We start from the raw sequence: 22,600 nt of genomic DNA on the forward strand, positions 1-22,600 counted from the left end.
ATGTTGAGCATTTTTTCATGTGTCTGTTGGCCATTTGTATGTCTTCTTTGGAAAAATGGCTGTTCATGTCTTCTGCCCATTTCTTGACAGGATTATTTGTTTTTGGGGTGTTGAGAAAAGTAGTAATTCTATTAATTTATAGATACTCATCAGTTTGCCCCCAAAATGTAGGTGGTCCTACCTTTATTTTATAGATATAAGGGCGTTGAGGCTCAGAGGTTACGTACTTAGTGTGCATATCCACAAATCTTATATGGAACAACTGAATGGATTGAGTTCTGTCCTCAGAGCCCATGTGTGTGGTTTTTCATTGTGCTTTTATTACTTTCATATTATGTGGATTTTGAGATTCTTAAGATCATAAAGTATGAGACAAAAGAAGTAGTAAATACGTAACTTACATTTTAAAACAAGGATTTTAAGTCTGATGTCCATGAGAGTCTATAGAACAACATCCGAAATTGTATACATGTATAGTTTTTCATTTTCATCACATGCTTATAAGGTACTAAGATTACCCCCTCCCACCTTTCAAAAAAGATGAAGTTTGAAGACATGATATCTGTTCTGGTTTTAATGTTCTATAAACTTATGGTTCTTTGCTGTGTATAAACATAGACACAATTCAAAGCTAAGAATGATTAAAAATAATTACAATGATAGTCACATGAAAAATACTATTTCCTCATAAATGCAGATGCTCTTCAGAATAAATTCCTTATCCTTCAGACCAGCAGGAAATTTTTATGGTTCTTTTTTTCATTCATGCGTTCATTCATTCATTCATTCATTCATTTCCCATTTAAGTGTGGATGGAATATGGGTGGGAGGCATACATTTAAAAAGAAAGACCACTGAGTTATTTTAGATTGATAATGTGCCAGATACATGGCTTTATATTTTCACTTCTCTCTTTCTTAGCTTTTTCAAGCTGGGGTAGAAAGCCAGTGGCAGAAAATTGTGGTATCACATGCACCACAAACATTGTATTATCAGCTTGAAAGTATAGCTACTTCTAAGGATGTTTAATTTAGGTTTATTGTGTAGTAGCTAAAATTTGGAACAACTTAAAACTTCTAACAGTAGAGCAATAGTTTTGAAAAATTAAGGTACATCCTAGTTTGAATTTTTACATAGCGTTATGGTTTGGTTCTCAGTATTTGGAAGTTACCAGGAAACTTCTGATTTTGTCTATGATGGGGTAAAAGAAACTGAATTTTCCCTCCTACCTGAAACAGTGAAAGAAACTGAACAAAATGTGTGAAAAAACAATTTTGAAGTCATTGGATAATCAGGAAATGAAGGATAGTGTTGCCCAAAAGATGAGAAACAAATAAGTTGAGCACTGTAGTTGCTTGGAGAATTTCCAGACTGTGGTACAAGAAGGAAGAAAGAGCCCAGGCAGGACTTGGAAGTCTACCTGAATTACAGAGACAGAGCTGGGAATGTAAGGAGGTCAAAGCAGGTGGAGTTCTCAGGGCAGAAAGAAAGCTGCACAGAGAGCACTCTGGAGATCTGCAGAAGATCCTCCTCCTGTCTTGAGCTGAACAGTGGTGTATACTTGGGAGAAAATTGTCTGAGACCAGAGAAAAGAAATACTCCTTACACTCAAGGAGGGCTGGTAGTAGTGCAGCAAATAGAGCTAATAAACCAATAAGGAGATAAAATGGGATCAAATACAAGTACACATCCAAAAGAAGTAAGAGAAAGAAGGAGAAGGGAACAAAGAGCAAATGGAACAAGTGGAAAATAAATTGCAGCCTTACAAATAATCACATCAATTACAGCGAAAGTAAATGGTCTATTTTGGCATAGTCTCAGCTTAATTTTGCTTTTGTTTGCCTTCCCTGAGGAGACTTCCCTAGAAAAATGTTGCTAAGGCTAATGTCTGGGAAATTACTGTCAGTGTTCTCTTCTAGGAATTTTATGCTTTCAGTTCTTACACTTAAGTCTTTATGCATTTTGAGTTTGTTTTTGTGTATGATGTAAGAAAGTGGTCCAGTTTCATTTTTATGCATGTGGCTGTCCAGTTTTCCCAGCACCATTTGTTGAAGGGACTGTCTTTTCCCCATGTATCTTCTTGTCACTTCTGTCATAGATGAATTGCCCATGTAAGTGTGGGTTCTATTCTGTTCTGTTGATCCGTGTGTCTTGTTTTTGTACAGTACCACACTGTTTCTATTCTTACAGCTTTGTAGTACATCTTTAAATCTGAAATTGTGTACCTCCAGTTTTGTTTTCCTTTCTCAAAGTTGCTTTGGCTACTTGTGGTTTTTTGTGGTTCAGTGTGCATATTGTTTGTTCTGGTTTTGTGAAAAATGTTGTTGGCATTTTGATAGGAATTGCATTGAATCTGCAGATTGCTTTGAGTAGCGTGGACATTTTAACAATATTAATTTGTCCAATCCATGAACATGTAGTATTTTTCCATCTATTTGTATCACTTTCAGTTTCTTTCTTCAGTGTTTTGTAGTTTCCAGAGTACAGGTCCTTTACTTCTTTGGTTAAGTTTATTCCTATGTGTTTTATTCTTTTTGGTGTGATCAAATGTATACTTTAAATATGTGGAGTTTAATATCTCTAATATATCCTTTTTGTTTTTAAGACTTAAAGGGAAGAAGAGAATGTTAAATAAAAAATTCAGTATACAGTTGTGGTTTTTTGGTCATAGATTCTTGAGACCTATATTCATCTATCTTCATATTTTTATGATATTTCCTTTGGATATTTATTTCTACACATATCAAAATAAACTCTTTAATTTCTGACATTTTTCCTCCTTCCCTCTCAATTTTTTCTCTGATTTTTTATATCTTTATAAGTATTACTTCCATTTTCCCATTTTTTATGCAAGAAGCTAGAGAGTTATCCTTGATCCATACCTCACCTTGCACTTCATCATGAAGTTGCATTATTGAGAACATATTTCAAGTCTGTAATCTTCTCCTTTTCACCACCCCCACTCTTACCCCCACCCTCGTTCAGTTTGCTCTCCTCTCTCACGAAAAAAAAAAAAAAGAGGGGCGCCTGGGTGGCTCAGTGGGTTAAAGCCTCTGCCTTCAGCTCAGGTCATGATTCCAGGGTCCTGGGATCGAGCCCCGCATCAGGCTCTCTGCTCAGCAGGGAGCCTGCTTCCTCCTCTCTCTCTGCCTGCCTCTCTGCCTACTTGTGATCTCTCTCTGTCAAATAAATAAATAAAATCTTTAAAAAATAAAATAATAAAAAAAAAGAGCCTTCTGATTATGTTCCCTGTTTTTATTCTTGACCCCTTCAATACAGTTCCCAGGTAATGGCTAGAGATGATCTTCTTTTTTTAAAAAGGTTTTATTTATTTATTTATTTGAGAGAGAGAGAGAAAGAATGAGCACGTGCACGCACCTGAGCAGGGGTGATCAGAGGGAGAGGGACAAGCAGACTCGGTGCTGATGTGGGGCTTGATCCCATGGCCCTGAGATTATGACCTGAGTCAAAGTCAAGACGTGGTTGATTAACTGACCGAGCTTCCCAGGTGCCCCTAGAGATGAGCTTTTGAAGATCTTCATTTAAATCATGTTGCTTCCCTGTTCTGATCTTTTTAGTGATCTTGTTCATTGCTCTTAGATAAAGTCTGAGTCCTTTAAATAGTCAGATTCCCATTTGTCTCTTGTTGTACTTTTTTTTTATTTTTTAAAAGATTTTACTTATTTATTTGACACAGAGAGAGAGAGAGAGACAGTAAGAGAGGGAACGCAAGCAGGAGGGAGTGGGAGAGGGAGAAACAGGCTTCCTGCTGAACAGGGAGCCTGATGTAGGGCTTGATCCCAGGGCCCTGGGATCATGACCTGGGCCGAAGGCAGACACTTTAACAGCTGAGCCATCAGGTGCCCCTCTTTTTTATTTTATTTTTTTTTAAATTAAGGTTTTATTTATTTATTTGAGAGAGGGAGGGAAAGACAGCAAGCACAAGGGGAATGAGGGGCAGAGGGAGAAGCAGACTCCCTGCTGAACAGACACTTAACCAGACACTTAACCAACTGAGCCAACCAGGTACCCTGTTTATTTGTATTCTAACCACAGAGGCTGCCTTTTAGTTTTTTGAAATCTCTAAGATCTTTTTACTCCAGAACTTTCTCCCATGGTATTTTCTGAACCTACGCTGATTTACCCCTTACTCTTCAGGTGGCTTCTAGTGCGTGCTTTCAGTCTCAGTTTAAATTCCATTTCTTCAGAGAGGCCTTTCCTTACTTGTCCAATTCAGATTTACCCCCACACCAAATACCATGTGGGTTTTCCTCATAGCCATTACTCAAGGTTTGGGGGAATGTGGGAAGGGTGAGGGAAATGTTTATATGTGTGTGATTATTTGATTAACATCTCTGTCCTATACTAATATGAAAATTTTCTTCGAAGTGGGGACCTCTCTTGTTCATTACCATGTAGCTATTACCTGGCTCAGGTCCTGGTACAGTTGCCATTATTTATTGAATGAATGTTTAGAGAAACATGTTGGAAGGAAATATACCAGTGTTGCCTTTTGAGTGTTACGTGTTTTTGTAAGATTTCCACCATGAACTGTTATGGCTTTCTCATAAGAGCAGTTATTAAAAAATGCCCATCTATACTTTTTACCTTTACTAGGGTTGAAAAGCAGATGTTATTTTGAGACTTGGGGTTTTAGTTCTTTTTGGGGGGGGGTTAGTTCTTGACACTTTGTAAAATAAGTGACCTTGATATATTTACTTGATTTTTATTTCTAAAAAATATTTTATTTATTTATTTATTTTAGAGGAGTCGGGGTGAGGGGAGCAGAGGGAGAGGGACAAGCAGACTCCTGGCTGAGTGTGAGCACGACACGATATGAAATTGAGAGGTTGGATGCTTACCCGATTGAGCCACCCAGGCACCTCTTTCCTTTTGGTATTTCAGAGCTGCATAACTCTCAGAAGTCCTTTTTATGTTGTACTGTTCATGAATAGGGGCTTCCGGATTACTCTAAACCAGAGACTCAGTGCAAGTGTCAGCTGTAGTTTACCTAGCCAGGTAGACGGGTGTGTGTATTTCCCTCCTTGATTTACCTGTGATTTTTTTTTAAAAGATTTTTATTTTAATTTGACAGACAGAGATCACAAGTAGGCAGAGAGGCAGGCAGAGAGAGAGGAGGAAGCAGGCTCCTTGCTGAGCAGAGAGCCGGACACGGGGCTCGATCCCAGGACCCTGGGATTATGACCTGAGCTGAAGGCAGAGGCTTTAACCCACTGAGCCACCCAGGCGCTCCTTATCTGGGATTTTTATACTGTCCTGCAGTCTTCAGCTTAGAGTGTCTTGCTGTATTTTTTTGTTTTTGTTATGGTTTTTTAATAGCTCACTGTTACTTAGGGTATATTATCTTCAGGGTGTATTATTTTCTTCACAGTTTTGACCAGTTTTCACTTATGGAGAAAATTATATAAGATTCTCTGATCCTCAGTATTAATCTGTGACAACTCTGATGCTGGACATATGGTGAATGTCCTCTGAATCTCTTAACAATTTTTTATTGAACATCATACATTCTTGTTTTTTAAAAATACAAAATAAAGCTTTGTATCTTTGAGATAATGAGTTGTTAAATAGGCCTTGTACAATTGACCCTGAACAACACAGGTTTGAATTACATAGGTCCACTTACACATGGATTTTTTTTTTCCCCTGGTAAATTTAGTACAGTACTATAAATATATTTTCTCTTATGATTTTTTTAACATTTTTGTTTCTCTAGCTGTATTGTAAGAATATAGTATATGATACATTTAATATACAAAATTTGTGTTAATAGATTATTTATGTTACCTGTAAGACTTCTGGTCAACATTAGGCTATTACTAGTAAATTTTGGGGGGAGTCAAAAGTTAAAGGTTTTTGACTATGTGAGGATTTGGCACCTCTGACCCTCTGTTGTGCAAGGGTCACCTGTACTTTGAAGTTCTAAAAAACACAGTTTTCAGAGAATTATCAATGTGACTAAGTGGTGTATTATATTCATATTTAAATGAGCTTGTGTCTCACCTGGAAATGCTTTTTACAGTTTTATTTAAATGTTTGTATTCTTTGCTTTCTCTTTTTAAGATGCCCTTTGTTTATGTTATTTCAAGTATACTAACTTTTTAACAGATAAAATAATTAGGCACAGGGCTTGTACCCTGAAGGATACTGCACATGCCATCATTGCAGCGGAATTGGATCCAGAATTTAATAAACTCTGTGAAGAAATTAAGGAAGCAAGAATAAAAAGAGGTGAGTTATGGAAATGAGCTTGCTCCTGAAGACCAAGAAATCACTGAGTGTTACCAAATGATGTTTCTTTAGGGTTGCTGGTATTATGAAAATAATCTCCTTTGAGGCATAGACTTTATATATTCCTGATACTAATGTGCCATGCAAATTCTCAAATGTATTCTAAAATTTTACTTTCTGTGACAGTTTTAGGAAGTACAGCAGTGCAAATTACAGAAAGTTCTTTTCAGTGAAATTTTTTTTTTTGGAGGAGTAGATCTGTTAATTTTTTATTCTTATTCTTAAAGGATTTATAGGCTTTCATATCTGTAGAGGGTTTACTTTTTTAAAGTTTTTAGGAATACAGTTTCTGTTTTCCCTGTTGGCATTTATGTGTAGTTTTATTAATATAAAATTAACAGAATTAGCAAATATGGTTTGTTCATTCAGTGTATAAGCTTGTCCTTGAGGAACTCACTTAGTAGGAGACAGAATTATAAAACAAATTAAGTACTGTTGAGATGTATTAGTTGGTCGAACATGTTTATAGCACAGAGGAGAGAGCTCCTTCTAGGTATCCCAGCATTTTGTCTAGAGTTTGGGGAATGAATAAAGGAGTGGTGTTTCTAGTAGAGCAGAAGAAGGGAGGCAGTGACAGAAGGAGGAGGTATTTGTAAGCACAGCAGATAATAGCATGTGTAAAGGCATAGAGATATGAAATAACATGGTATATTTGAAGAACTACAAACTGGTATTGATGAAGCTTTATGGAATGGTGGGAAATAAAGGCGAGCAGAGTCAAGGACACTGAAATTAAGAAGCTTTTTTCCTACTTTGTTAGGCCTTCCCTGGTCACCTAATCTAATATAGGCACTGGCCACTATAGCACATGGCATTTTGTCTTTTTTTTTGGTCTCTCTTTCTTATTTGGAATATAAGTATTATGAATGGCTTATTCGTAGCTCTACTGCAGTCCCTAGAACTATCCTATAAATATTTGAATGAATCGATGCCAGTGCTGAGGAGCTTAAGACTTGATTCTGTAGGTCAGTGCTTTTCAAAGTGTGTGTGTGCCTAATACCCACATCAGCTTATTAGACTTAGTGAATTAGATTCTCTGAGAGTAGTAAGGCTGAGAAATCTGTACTTTAATGAACTATTCAAGTGGTTTTTTTGTACACTAAAGTTTGAGAACCATTGCCATACTCAGTATGAGTCACTGAAATATTTTAAACTGTGAAATGAATTGGTAAATTACTTTGGCAGCAGGAAATAGCAAGGTCTCAATATGTCAGGATAGGAGGATGAGAGACTAGTCAAAAACTGTTGGAGCCAGTTTGGAGAACAGTTTGGCAGTTTCTAAAAAATTAAATATAACGTTTACGATACGACCCATGATTCTACTCCTGGAAACAGCCCAAGAGAAATGAAAACATATGCGCTTATAAAGACTATTCACAGCAACTAAAAACTGGAAACAATGCAAATGTCCATCTTCTGGTGAATGGGTAAGCAAAATGGTATATCATAAAATGGCATACTGCTCAGCCATAAAAAGGAACAAATTATTGACACATGGTACAACATAGATGAACCTCAGGAACATTACCTGAAGTGAAAGAATTCAGTCACAAAAGACAAATCTGTGGAGACGAAATGTAGATTTGTGATGGCCTGAGGTAGTTACCTAAAATTGGGTTTCTGTGGTGATTGCATAGCTCTGTAACTTTACTAAAAATCACTTAATTGTATGCTTAAAATGAGTGATTTTTTTTTTTTGTCATGTAAGTTGTACCTCATTAAAGCTTTTGGGGGAAAAAAGATGTTGGAGTTGTGCAGAGTTTTAATTACTATGAAGAGGGAATGGTATAAATCAAAATGTAAATTGGGGCAGGAGAGGAGGCTGTTGTGAAGGGAAGAAGAGTCAAAATTGGCTACTCATATGACTGATTTAATACTTAGTAGATGCTAATACTATCAGTAGAGGTAGGGAATATCTCTATAGAGATAGGGATGAACAGGTTTTTTGTTGGGGAATGATAAACTAGTTAGCTTTAATTTGACCCATCTTATGATACCCAATTGGAGATACCAAATAGGCAGTTGGATATAGGGATCAGAAGCTCAAGAGGTGCTTGGGCTAAACATGTAGATTTAGGAATTATTATGTAATGATGATAGAAGCCGAAGGCATGAGTGATACTTCTTGGTAGAAGGTATAGATCAGAGTGAGAAGAAAAGGGATTCCAGAGACAACCCCAAGAAAGATCAATATTTAATGACCACACAGAAGAAACAAGTCTAGTGAAGGAAATTGAGATGGAGTGGTTACTCTTAGGAAGATCAGTGTAGGAAAACCAAACTTCCTGCAGTGTGGTTTGACAGGCACCTAATACCAGATGAAAACAGTTCAAGTGAATGAGGTTTAATGACCCAACAAACACTTATACATTCTAAGATGGCAGAAATAGTAACTTCGAAAAAATATTATCATTGTCTTACAGTCATAAGACTGTGTGACTTTGCAAATTAAGCCAAGTAAACATAGGGTTCCTTTGGGGATTAAGTGTTCCGTATGGCCTGCTGGGTTATTTCTTTTTGATTTTATATCTAGTTTCTTTCTCATCTTTAAACAAAAGATACTGTTTTCATCTGAATTACAAACTGTCCAGGTGTAATTAATGACTAAAACTTAGTTCTTTATTTCAGACTTTTTTTAAAACCATGTTGGTTTATGTAGCTGGGAATATTTAAATAGGTGTTGCTTATCTTTTGCCCGCAGGCTTATCAGTAACAGCAGAACAAATAAATCCTCATGGCACTGGAGCTCGGAAGACTGAAACTAGAGTTGAAGAGGCATTTCGGCACAAACAAAGAAATCCATTGGATGTCTGGCACAACTCTGCAAATAAATGTGCATGTGAGTGTTTGAGAACATGTTATCCAGTAGTGGGAAGAACTGAGAAGGATGCAGATTTTTTAGGAGTTGGGGACACAGACTAGGTGCTGCTGTGTTCTCACAGGTCTTCTCATCTTTTCTCTATCCAGAGGTGAAGAACTTGTGCGGTGGATAGAAGTATACTTCTCTAACTGTAGGGAAAGAGGGCCTGATTCAGGAGATATTTTTTTCTTTTCTTTTCTTTTTTTTTTAAGGTTTTATTTATTTATTTGACTGAGAGAGACAGAGAGGGAACACAAGCAGGGGGAGTGGGACAGGGAGAAGCAGACTTCCCACTGAGCAGGGAGCCCGATGTGGGGCTCGATCGCAGGACCCTGGGATCATGACCTGAGCCAAAGGTAGATGCTTAACAACTGAGCTACCCAGATACTCCTCTGTACAGCCTTTTAATAAATAAATAATTTGTACAGCCTTTTATTTATTTTTTTTTTTAAAGATTTTATTTATTTATTTGAGAGAGAGAGAGAGAGTGAGAGAGAGCATGAGCGAGGAGAAGGTCAGAGAGCGAAGCAGACTCCCCATGGAGCTGGGAGCCTGATGTGGGACTCGATCCTGGGACTCCAGGATCACGCCCTGAGCCGAAGGCAGTCGTCCAACCAACTGAGCCACCCAGGCGTCCCTGTACAGCCTTTTAAATCTAGTTTTGTTTAAGTGAGATGTATTTAGAAAGGGAAAATTCATTGTTCTAGGTTTTGTCACTTGTGCTCATTCATGCTGATTTATAAGATTTCTGAAAGACAAATGTTAACGAACACAGCACTTTCCTAATACAGTCCATATGTTTGCTGAAGATAGCCACTCTTGGAAGATACATGCTGTTCTGGTATAAAGGTGGTCATACTGTTGAAACTCTCAGTAAAGCTGGCCGTAATATGTTCTTTCACCAGTGGCATTGCATTTGAATGAATGAATCAGATTCTTTTTTCTTTTCTTTTTTTTTTTTAAGCTCTTTTCTCTGTGGTATTTGGCATTCATATGTGAGAAAATTTGAAGGACTTAGTGGTACATTTGGTTCCGTGAACTTGATTAAAGCTCTTTGGTGTAGTATCTTGGATCATGATCATGACCTGGATTATGTAATGTAGCACTCTAATTTTAACCTTGAAATCCTGTATATTCTCTGCACCTGATACAAATATTTACTAAAACCCATTGAAAATTAGCTTTAAGCAGTTTAAGTTCCTTTAAACATTTAAATGTTATTTTAATCTACAAATGTGAGTTTAGTTTTCTTTTACCAGTAGATGGCATATGTGACTCATCGTTTGCCTGTTTCACATTAATTTACTTGAGTTATAAATCTAAATATCCTTAAGATAGAGTTGCTTTCCTAAGGTTTTAGTTTTGGAAATAAGCTCGAAGAGGCTATAAAAATTGACTCTAAATATTGTGTCCCCATATTGGTTTTTCAGACAACGTGCTTCTGTAAAAGGAAGTAGTATATGAAAGATTAGTTCCATAAATGGATACTACTACCACATGTCAGGTGCTGTAGAGATACAGCAGTGCTTAAAATCCCCATTCTTGTGGAGCTTGTATGATTAATTTTTTTTATTTTACCATACCCACGATTAGAAATAATTATATAAAGAGGAGAAAAGTATCTCTAATTTGACCTTCTCTCAAATGAGAACATTTTCTTTGTTCTTAGCTGGGATGAAAGTGTTAGGAATAAACTTGCTTTGTTAGGCCTTCTAAGCCTTTACTTAGATCTGTGCCCACAGATCAAGTCATTGAGTTGGCTCTTGATTGAATAGAATTTAGCTGCTTCTTGCTGTAGAGTTAGATGGCTTAGTGAGGAAAGAAAGGGGAACTGTTTATGATTTGGTTGTGTTGCTGGAGAATAAGTGAGGTCACAGTGTTTGGAGTGATTGTCAGTAAAAACCTAACGGCTCTACCTTTTAGAGAAAGAGCAGGCTGAATTTTTTTTCACTTTTAATGTGGACTAGTTTTTCATACAGTTAATGGAATACTTAAAAATGCCCATCACTTTAGCTTTTATATACAGCTTTTAACGGTAAACTAGTAACAAATTTCTTCTCCAATTACCCTGTAAGTATAAATTATGAAAATAGAAATTAGCAGGGGAAATAGGAACGGAGAGATGATTCTCATGATTTGGTTTTGAAGACAAAATCTATTTTGAACCAAGTGACAAAATAACTTGAATTTGGGAAATCATTTCAGAACCTTTTGTAGATTTATTCTTAGATAAGAAAAAAAGTAATATTTATGACAGCATTTGTCAATTTCCTGTGAATACCTGGATGTCTCTAAAGAGACTCAGTAAGGATTAAAGTTGAAAGGATGAAAAATTTGTAAACACTTATATGGGGAATTAAAGGTTCCTGGGCCTGTTGTTACTGGAAGTACTCCTAAAACTCATGATGGTTTCTGGCATCTGGAAATGAATGTGGTCTTTTTTTTTTTTTTAAATTAGTATATACTGTATTATTTGTTTCAGGGTTACAGGTGTATGATTCATCAGTCTTACACAATTCACAGCACTCGCCATAGCACATACCCTCCCCAGTGTCTGAGGTGAATATAGTCTTTACAACTTCTGTAGGTCTTCCTTTTTACATCACTGACATTTTCAGTGGTTGTTAATGTTATTGCTGCCTTGATAGCGGAGGGCTTAACTTTTTTCCATATTTTCTTTTCTTTTAAATATTTTGTTTGTTTATTTGAAGGAGAGCAGAGGGAAGAGCAGAGGGAGAGGCACCAGCAGACCCCGTGTTGAGCGTAGAGCCCAACATGGGGCTCGATCTCAGGACCCTGAGATCATAACCTGAGCCAAAATCAGGAGTTGGACACTTAACTGAGACACCCAGGCACCCCCCTTTTTACATATTTTCGAATAACAACTGTGTAACCAGTTGATCTGCTTGGTGAACCATTTATAGCAGAGGAGGCTGACAGTTGTCTAACCAAATTGTCTACAAACTTTGTAGGGTTTCTGTCTACTACTGTAGTTTCTGTGGGTGATTCCTCCTCCGGAAGGAGAGTCAGTAGATAGTTATTTGTGGGAACACCTATAACAGTTCTGTCTTGATATAATGGATCATGTGTTCATTTTCTTCCATGGTTTAGGAGCTTTGGGGTGATTTTGCTGGCAAAGCACTCATTTTCTTGGTGGAAATCTGGGGCTGTGGCCCTCAATTTTCTAGGTAGCCTGGTAATGTAGTTGGTCATTCCCTACATATTATATGCTTGGCCCCAGGCTGTTAGGAATTAGGAATAGCTGTAAAGTAGAATCTAGGATAATAGAAAAAAATTAATGCTGGGTAAACTTATACTCCATTACAAAAAATTTTCATCCTTCAGAGTTCAACACTGACTTCATATTCATTCTCCTTGTAGGTTGTGAGGATTAGTCAGCTTGGATTTCAAGAGCTAAGTAGTGGGGCGCCTGGGTGGCTCAGTGGATTAAGCCTCTACCTTCAGCTCAGGTCGTGGTCTCGGGATCCTGGGGTCGAGCCCCGCATCGGGCTCTCTGCTCAGTGGGGAGCTTGCTTCCCCCTCTCTCTCTGCCTGCCTCTCTGCCTACTTGTGATCTCTCTCTCTGTCAAATAAATAAATAAATAAAATCTTTAAAAAAGAGGAAAAAAGAGCTAAGTAGTTCTTGTGTGTTAAACCAGTATGGGTTTACTTTCTTTTGGGTCTTAGTATAGTGAACATTTGTAAAACAAGTATTGCACTCCAAGTTCTATATACCTGTTTTCCTTCTCTCTAAAATAGTTCGAGTTCGAAGAAAATCGAGGCGGCGATCACAGTGGGGTAAAGGAATTATTAAGAAAAGGAAAGTCAATAATTTAAAAAAAGATGAAGAGGACACTAAATTTGCAGACTACGAGAACCATACAGAAGACAGGAAATTGCTAGAGAATGGAGAGTTTGAGGTAAGCACTGACTGCCATGAAGAAAATGGCGAAGAGACTGGAGATCTCTCTATGACCAATGACGAATCATCATGTGACATCATGGACATGGACCAAGGGCAGAGGCTTAACAATGGAGCGGGCACGAAGGAGAACTTTGCATCTACTGAAGAGGAAAGTTCCAATGAGTCTCTGCTCGTCAACAGCAGCGGTTCTCTAAATCCAGAACAAGCATCTAGGAAAGAGCCTTTCCTTAAAGGAAGCTGTCTAAATGGTGAGGCCTCCACTGACAGTTTTGAAGGAATACCAGTTCTGGAGTGTCAGAATGGCAAAGCTGAAGTAGTCTCTTTCTGTGGTAGTGGTGACAAATGTAGTTCTGAACAAAAGATTGTCCCAGAGGACCAGTCAAAAGAAAAACCAGAATCTTCGAATGAACATCATGGAGATGATCCTGAGAAACTAGACGCCCTGGAATGTAGCAGTAATGAGAAGTTAGAACCCAGCCCCGAAGTGGAGGTTAAAGATGCAGAATTGGATAAAGAAGGTAGAGCGAATATTTTTTTTAAGAATTGAAGTTTTAAATTCCAGAGTTAACTAATGGCATATTTTGTTTGGTCCCCAGTAGCACTGGTTGGTAAGCAGTTATACCCCTCTGAGAATCTGTTAAACTTTCATCTTTTTCCCTAGGAAAGTGTGCATATTCATGCCTAGTAAATGTTGGTGGGAATTTCAGAGGGTTATGGTCTAGAAAGTATCACTTTCCTGGCTGCTTACTCTTTTGCCTCCCACCTGATTATTATTTCTATCCGAAAGGATTTATGGATAAAGGCTGAGTAAGCCCACAGGTGTAAAGAAGATGGAATTCTAATAAGAATGATTGGGGTGGGGTAGGCTTGGCTGAGAAGAGTTGGATACTAGATACTCTATGGTATCCTATGCTCATGTACACTCAAGTTAAATTACCTCTCCTGTTTGTAATTTTCATGTGGCTTTGAGCTGGTAACTTAGGCTCTCCAGTCTTTTTTTCATCTTCTAAATTAAACTTCAGAGTGGTGTCACTGTAGGGATTAAATAAGTCATGTACATAAATCGCCTCTTTTTGTGCCTGGCACATACAGAGCTGTATTCATTCCAGGCATTCACTGTTAGTTGAATCTAAGGGATGCTGAGTCTAAGAGGCTCCACTGTTTTGTAAAACCAGTGGTATAAGAAGCAGGTGTACCTGTGCTGGCAGATCTGCCTTGTTCTTGCAGACTGAGAGCACCCTGCTAGCTCCCGCCTTCCTATGGCTATGTGATTCCTTTAAGCAGCAGCAGAACAGGGGGCCTGGGAATTTCTAGTCCTGCTTTGTTTATCATTCTTTAGCCCATAGTGGGATGGGGTAAATTAGGGACGCCTGGGTGGCTCAGTTGGTTGAGCGGCTGCCTTCGGCTCAGGTCATGATCCTGGCGTCCTGGGATCGAGTCCTGCATCGGGCTCCTTGCTCGGCGGGGAGCCTGCTTCTCCCTCTGCCTCTGCCTGCCATTCTGTCTGCCTGTGCTCGCTCTCCCCCCCCCTCTGATAAATAAATAAAATCTTTTAAAAAAAGAATCTAGCTTTAGCTTGGGATCAGGGCTATGTGGGAATAGTTTTTTGCTCCAACTTTTTTTTTTTTAATTTCTTTATTTGAGTGAGATTGAGAGAAAGCATGAGAAAGGCAGGGGTGGGGGGCAAAGGGAGAAGCAGACTCCCTGCCGAGCAGGGATCCCGATGTGTAGGACTCGATCCCAGGACTCCAGAATCCCAAGCCAAAGGCAGCTCCCCAACCAACTGGACTACCCAGGCACCCTGCTCCCAAGTTTTTGAGCCCTCTAGCAGTTGTAGGAAGTAGAAAGATACTTATTCAAAGTCTTAGAATTCTCTTGATGGATAAAGAATATGTGTGTATACTGGTCTTTTGTTTTTCTTTTTTTTTTTTTTTTTAAGATTTCATTTATTTGACAGAGAGAGAGTGCATAAGCAGGGGAATGGGAAAGGGAGAAGCAGGCTCCCTGCTGAGCAGGGAGCCCGATACTAGATGCCAAGTCTCTATCCTGGAACCCTGGGATTAGGACCTGAGCTGAAGGCAGACACTTAACCAACTGAGGCACCCAGGCACCCATGTTCTTAAATGCTACCTGTTGAGAATTTTTCTTTCTCTTCAATATTTAATAATAGAAGGTAGTTTTAAGGGGAGTATTTATTCTGATATTTATTTATTTTTGTGTGTTTATCATATGATAGAATTTAAAACGTGTTTTAAAGCTAGGGTTGAGTAACAGAATAGGGAGAAAGGGAGAGATCTTCCTGATGAAGCACTTTGGGTATAAGGTGAGGAGTCCTTTTTAATGTTCTTTCACTATGAGATTTTTAGTATGCTTGCAGAAAAGGTTTAAATTAATATTATGTTCAATTGGTTATCTAAAAACTTTATAAATTTGTTGTATAAAAGCTTTACCTGACATTTTCCCTTCTGTCAGAGCAGGGTTACCTAATGCAAGTTTTCAGTCTCCTGGATGTCCATGGATTTGGTAATGTGATACGGAAGGTCTTAACAAAACTCTTAGCATATGTTAATTGAACTGTAAATAAAAACTTTCACTCTAGAAGCTGTCTGAAATATAAAATATCTCTCCTACGTGGAGGTATATGTTTCCCAAGGCAATATTTTGGTTCTTTTACTGTTTATCTCTATAGCAAGCATTGATTGGAGGGAAATGTTTAAAGGCATGGGAGTAAGAGAACTAACACAGGAGGGAAGGGGAAGGTTCTCCGTAGTGTTCATGAGATGGGACAGGTCTGCTATAAGGTTTTGAAACAGGGATGCCTGGGTGGCTCAGTTGGTTAAGCGTCTGCCTTCAGCTCAAGTCATGATCTCAAGGCCCTGGGATCTAGTCCCGTATCTGGCTCCCTGCTGAGCAGGGAGCCTGCTTCTCCCTTTACCCTGCCAGTCTCCCTGTTTGTGTGCCTGTTCTCTCTCTGACAAATAAATAAATCTTTAAAAAAAACAAACAAACAAAGTTCAAACAGTTTGAGTTTGTCTTTGCATTCCGTCCCCCTTGGCTTTTTCTTAGAAATGCCTACCTACGGGATCACAAGTCTTATGACCTGTCTGCCCTCAGAGTATCTGGTGCTGTCAAATTATGCCCAGCCACCTCCAGATTTCTGGGGTGCTTTTTTTTTTCCCCCCCAGTGTAGCTTGTCTCAGTATGTTGTTGGGAGGAGAATAATTAGATTATGTGTAATTCAATCTGAGATAGGAAAGACCACCAGCCCTATTACTTTAAATGGGCTTATATTTTTATGGGAAAAAAAAAAAGTTAGAAACCAGATAAATTTCTAATAGAAATCTGACAGTGGGCACCTGGGTGGCTCAGTGGGTTAAAGCCTCTGCCTTCGGGTCAGGTCATAATCCCAGGGTCCTGGGATCCAGCCCCATATCAGGCTCTCTGCTCAGCGGGAGCCTGCTTCCTCCTTTCTCTCTGCCTGCCTCTCTGCCTGCTTATGATCTCTGTCAAATTAAAAAAAAAAAGAAATTTGGACAGTGTAAAAGAGAAAATAAATTTCAGTTAGTGTTGAAGTTTTTTTTTTGTTTCTTTTTGTTTTTAACTTGCAACAGTAATAGACCTGTAGACAGGTCGGCCTCACTTGGTGTGAGTATCTGCTTTTCTAGGTTGTTTCCCCTCTTCCAATTCTGAAAGCTCTAAATTTTAAGGTGATGGCTATCGTAAAAAGAGTAAAGACGATTTATAGGTTAGTGCTTAGAGGTGATGATTGCTTTCCTCTTCCTTTAAGTGGATATATTTATTATATGACACTCTAACATAACTTGACTTTCATAGTTGTGGTTTAACTTTCTTCAATTTGGGTTACTTATTTTTAAAATTATCATTTACAGGGATGCCTGGGTGGCTCAGTTGGTTAAGCCGCTGCCTTCGGCTCAGGTCATGATCTCAGGGTCCTGGGATGGAGTCCTGCATCGGGCTCCTTGCTCGGCAGGGAGCCTGCTTCTCTCACTGCCTCTGCCTGCCTCTCTGCCAGCTTGTGTGTACTTTCTCTCTCTCTGGCAAATAAAATCTTAAAAAAAAAAAAAATCATTTACAGCATATACTCTTATTCCAAAAAGTTTTGTGGTGGGTAGAAAAATTTATAGTTGCTTAAGCTTGGTTTTTCTTAACTTTTACTTGCTGCAGTGCTTTTTTTTTTTTTTTTTTCCAATTGTAGGTGCTTCTAAAGTAAAGAAATACCGTAAGTTAATTTTAGACCAGGCAAAAACAACAAGCCTGGAACTGGTTCCAGAAGAGCCATCTGAGCCTGTGCCGCCTCTTATAGTTGATCATGAGAGATTGAAGGTAAGCTTTGCTACTCCCAGTCAGTGTTAAATGAATGGAAAGAGATTTATTATGTTTGTAGGCAGTTGAGTAAAACTAGTTTTGATAATCTCTTACTTTACCTAGGAATACAAGTGCTTTAGGGCTTCTAGTAAAAAAAGATATGTGTGTTTTGAGGGGTTTAGAGAATGGTTTTGGGAATAAACTAATCCTTAGAATCTTCTAAATGTGTCGCTGTTATACCATAGCCTATGGTGTGTATTGGCGAGCCAATTGAATCCATCTGTTTCAGTGTGAAAATGAAACCAAACTTCATTTTATTCTCTTTTCTTCTAATTTTTCTTAGAAATTGCTTGATTTATTGGTAGATAAAAGCAACAATCTTGCAGTTGATCAACTTGAGAGATTATATTCTCTTCTTAGTCAGTGCATCTATCGTCATCGTAAAGATTATGACAAATCACAACTTATAGAGGTAAGTGCTCAGTTTATCCTTAGAATAAACAAATACGTGCTTTTACTTGTCCCAAAGGAAAAAAGAGGAAAACGTTTTTTTAGTATATATCTTTCACCAAGTAACTGAAGAATATTTTGAAGATTTAAGATTAGAAGCCTTGTGGAGTTACAGTCTGAAGAATAAATCCTTTCTGGATCATTTTGTCAGGACAGAAGTAATCTGGGATTCTTTGTTTATCAAAACAGCACTTCGTGGTTCTGGGTTAGCAGATACCTAGAATAGCATGTCACAGTTTTCTTATCCCTTCCTATTAGTGAGCATATCTGAGCATATGCTGAGCATTACTGAGCGTATCACTTTGTCCAGCTGCATGTGGGGATGGCCTCATAGTCCTTCCCACTGCTACCTAGGCAGCCACTGCTGATTAAAGGAGTGGCCTGAGCAGTGAGAGCTGTTTGCCGCCCCATTAATGATTAGAAAAGAACTTAAAAGTCGTCTCACTCATCAGATCTAGTCTTAGGAGATGGCCGCATGAAGGAGTGGTTGTCCTTTTGCTAGACACTTTAGATGTGAACCATTCCCTTTCTTTTTTGAAGGGTCTTACTTATTTGAGAGAGAGAGAGTGAGTGTGTGAATGGGTAGAGAGGAAGAGGGGGAGAATCTCAGGCAGACTCGGAGGTGAACGCAGAGCCCAGCAAAGGACTTGATCTCACAACCCTGAGATCATGAGCTGAGCTGAAACCAAGAGTTGGATGCTTAACTGACTGAGCCACCCAGGTGCCCTGAACTGTTCCGTTTCTAGAGAGCTCTGGGCCATAGTGAGTTCTTCCTTATAAATATCAGTTTATACCTGTTTATATAATTTACATAATTAAGCCGCACTTCTGCTTTTTGAGGTCATCTGGGCAAATGTAGACCCACTAAATGGCTAAGAGACTGAGTTAGACTCCCTATTCATTTGCCAGTTAGTTTGTTTATCTGGTGGACTGATTATTAAATACTTACTGATTGCCTGTAGTTCCAGATACTGTGCTAAATGTTTGGGCTATAAAGTCCCTGCTCTCAAGGAGCATTTCTAGTATATTAAAGGTTTATATGTAGAGGATATGATTATTTTTCATGTTCAATAAGGAATATTGGACTTGAATCAGAGGGAGAGAACATTTAAAAGTTATTTTCTAATCACATTTTTAGGAATTAACATTTTTATGAATCTATACTGTCATTATATAATATATAGAAATAATAAGAAAGCACAAATGAGAACATAAAAACACATCATCCACATCCCACAATCTAGAGGAAACTAGTCAGTGTTAATCTTATGGGATATCATCTATCCTTTAAAAATATCTAGATGTGTATAACATATGTATAAGTATGTGAATACATACTTAAAATTGGGATCAGATTGTACATTGTTTTATAATCTGACTTTTTTCCTTATTCAGTAACAATATGATGAAACATTTTTATTGGTTTAATAGGAGAACTTTTTGATCAGATGATAATCTAGCCTGTTGTACAGAGATGTGGAATATAATTTCAGCTGTTTAAAGGAGAAAAGAAAAACCAGATGTCTTAGATGTGTTGGACACTTGGCCATCTGAATGAAATGTGTAGGGTAGAGTTCTTGACCTTTTTTAAAAAAAATTCCTGAACTTGTTTATTTGCATGAGTTGACATTTGATTAGCTTGAATGGAATGAATACTCTTCAGCAGTGAAACATTTTTCTGTAGGGGACTTGGAACCCTGTAATCTAGGGGCCTATTTCAGGGAGGGAGGGAATCTGTAGCAGAATCACCAGTGAGTGACATTTCTTGTGGTGATGGCAGCAACAGTTTCTGCAAACCCCCCCACCCCCGCCCTTTTTGTTTTCAGCTCTGATTAGAGTGAATAGCAGTGGGAACAGGTGCCTTCTACTTCAAGTTTTACTATACTGAGTACATTTATTTTGCTTTGAGAGAACATGAATAAAGGATAGGCTGACTCTGGAGTGAGGCTACCTATACTTAAATTCTGATTTTGTTGTTTATTAGCTGACAAATTACTTATCTATATAAATTTCTTGGTACGATATCGGGCATAATAAGTACTCATTGAGTGTTACTAGCATCACCGTCATTAGTCTAAGTATCAAATAGGAGGCATTTGGAAGCATCTAGGGCAGATAGTCTTATAGAGCAGCTATGCTATTATAATCAGAAAATACTTAAAGCTTAACCTGTATCTAAAATTCTTTCTCTAAAAAAGTTAAAGTGAATTTTCCCTTAATAATTTTGTCTTTTCTATATTAGATAACATGCACTTTTTTTCCCCTTGTAGGAGATGGAAAGAACAGTTCATATGTTTGAGACATTCCTATGAACTTTTCAAGATGAGTGGTTTATCCTCTCCCATCTGCTCCTGACAGAGCAGTCTTCTGAGCCATTCAATTTCAAATTGCACCAATTATGTGCAGAGCCTTGGTGTAAAGTGCTCTCTCACTCATTCTTTCTCTCTGTTGAATTTGGTGCTATTGTCTCAGGTACCTGAAACCAACCAGCCTACAAGAACCAAACAGAACTTCAGAAACATGTTGTATTTTCCACAAATAAAAAATACAACCCCACAGATTGGAGATTTTGGTGCTACAGAAACTGCTCTCTCTTCTGCTCCTCTTTCCGTGCACTCTCTTTTGGAGACTCTCTCTCTTAGGGAGCAGACCAGCAAACAGGAGGAAACTGGATGGGGCAGTTCTAACTGTGTTGAATTGTTTAAACAGTGGGCAACCTGTTTTGTTTCCTTTTTTTGTTCTGTTTTGTTTTCTTTCTCCTTTCTACTCCTTTTAGCATATTTGTTTTTATTTGTTCCTCTGGGTAATGGACTGAAACCTGTTTTAGAGTTGGCTATGGTGTATTCTGGTGGGAAACTGAAGAAACTGGATGAAATTAGATTAGGCTCTTTAGAACTGCCTTTAATGTGCCTTTTAATTCATTTGAGAAAGATAAGGCTAAACAAAGGAATGGGCTTGTTTGTAGCAAATGAATTAGAATGTCTCTTTGGTCACAACCTTGAAAATAAGTTTTGATACTCTGTGTCATTAAGAGGCAACCAGTGTTTTGGTATAAAATGCTTATCTTGTTTTCCAAACTCAAATCAAGACATTAAGCCACATGATATATTAAAATGGTTAAGTTTTCCTGTATGGTCTGTTTCTGTTTAAGAAACACATAATAAAACAACAACAACAAATAATAACACAGTCCACCAAAAAACTTACCAACTTTACAGTATTGCTGACAATGATGACCAGATATTAGATAGATGGCGACATTCTTTTCCTCTCTCAGTGGCAATTTAATAGTTATTCATGTTTGAGTTCCCAGAGAAGAATGATTTCATGTATAGTAAATTGTTAACTGTTTTGTTTTAAAGCCAGGACTTGCCAATGGACAGAATAGAGGAATTTGTCAGAAACTCCATAAATTCATTTTCTTTATGCATAGTTACAGGTGAGCTTTGGTATGGTTCTTGAATAACAGTATTAATGTTTAAATCCCTTGCCATAAGCTTACCTTCACAATTGTTCGTTTTGATTGGAACCCATTCTGGATCTTGTTGAGTGATTTCTGTGAATTGTACTTACCTAAAATTAATTATGGGTTACTAGTTTTACAAAAACTTTCTACAAATTTGGAGACACAGTGTAGGCAGTTGCAAAGAGGCAAAGGGAGTGCAGTGACATTTTTTATCAGATGATTTTTAAACAAAAAAAGTAGGAAATTTTGACAAGTTGGCTTGATATCTTCATTCATTATAGCCGTTAGCTGCAGGTGTGTCTTTCCAATATATGCAACACATGTAGTTTGGGTTTTAATTAGAGCAAATGGTCTTGGACTACTGCAGAGATACTGAGCTACCTCAGCTTTTTGTATTTTAGTTACCAATAGTGTTTACAGAGTCCTGTAATCACTTTGCCACCGTTTACATGCTGAAGCTAAGGTACTTGTCTCCTTGTCCCTGGCTGTTTGTAGTGTGTTTGTCGCCAGCGCAGAGCACACACTTTGGCCGTAGGCTACTGCAGTAATCTTAAGTGCTTCTTTGCATTGACATTTTGCGCCTTCTAATTATAGCTTAATTTTTTTTAAATGCCACTTTTTTTCTTTATACCTAGTCTATGAAGTTTTCATAATACTCAGTTAGTCATATAATTCAAGATGCTACCCATGTAGACACACTGTATTTTTAAGGTGGGCAAGTGCGATTAACGATGAACCATTTTAAAGGGGAGGTTATTTGAAACCTCTAATTTGATTATTGGGAGGATTTTCATGCTTTCTTTAGTATTTATTACCATCATACCAGTTCAGACTATTTTACTGTCTAATACATTAGCATTTTGTATTTTGATGGAAATTGTTACAGAATTTAAAGATTTGATGAAATAAGATGTAGCAGATTTTTTGTAGCAAGTTTCTGCTAAAAGGGTTTTTTGCAAGTCTCAGGTTCTTGCTGCACTATTTTTTTTTAAATATTTATTCCAGTTACTCTTATTCAGAAGCATTCTGTTCAAGTAACAGCAGCACTTGTGAAAGGAAAAAAAACCGCACATGTTCTTAGTAGGTTACTAAATTTGTACCAGTTAATTAAGATTTTAGCCATCAGTGGGTTTGACAAGGGAAATTTATTTATGTTCAGCATTAAAATGCTTCCAAAAGATCAAGTTTTTTTTATTTTAAC

General features: G+C 37.8%; 1 protein-coding gene across 2 annotated transcripts in view; it reads left to right on the plus strand.

The window, feature by feature from the left end:
- The window catches only part of ATAD2B (ATPase family AAA domain containing 2B), a 147,729-nt gene extending 127,240 nt beyond the window's left edge, over nucleotides 1–20,489 (plus strand). For both annotated transcript variants that reach the window (XM_044262002.1, XM_044262001.1), the window contains exons 23-28: nucleotides 6,130–6,252; nucleotides 9,014–9,151; nucleotides 12,932–13,615; nucleotides 17,314–17,441; nucleotides 17,767–17,895; nucleotides 20,204–20,489. In XM_044262002.1, the coding sequence (XP_044117937.1) occupies nucleotides 6,130–6,252; nucleotides 9,014–9,151; nucleotides 12,932–13,615; nucleotides 17,314–17,441; nucleotides 17,767–17,895; nucleotides 20,204–20,245 (1,244 nt within the window). In that variant the 3' untranslated portion in view covers nucleotides 20,246–20,489. The remainder of the gene's footprint in view (nucleotides 1–6,129; nucleotides 6,253–9,013; nucleotides 9,152–12,931; nucleotides 13,616–17,313; nucleotides 17,442–17,766; nucleotides 17,896–20,203) is intronic.
- The last annotated feature ends 2,111 nt before the right edge of the window (nucleotides 20,490–22,600 follow it).

This window comes from Neovison vison, chromosome 8 (assembly GCF_020171115.1).
Source record: "Neovison vison isolate M4711 chromosome 8, ASM_NN_V1, whole genome shotgun sequence".
Classification (NCBI taxonomy): domain Eukaryota; kingdom Metazoa; phylum Chordata; class Mammalia; order Carnivora; family Mustelidae; genus Neogale; species Neogale vison.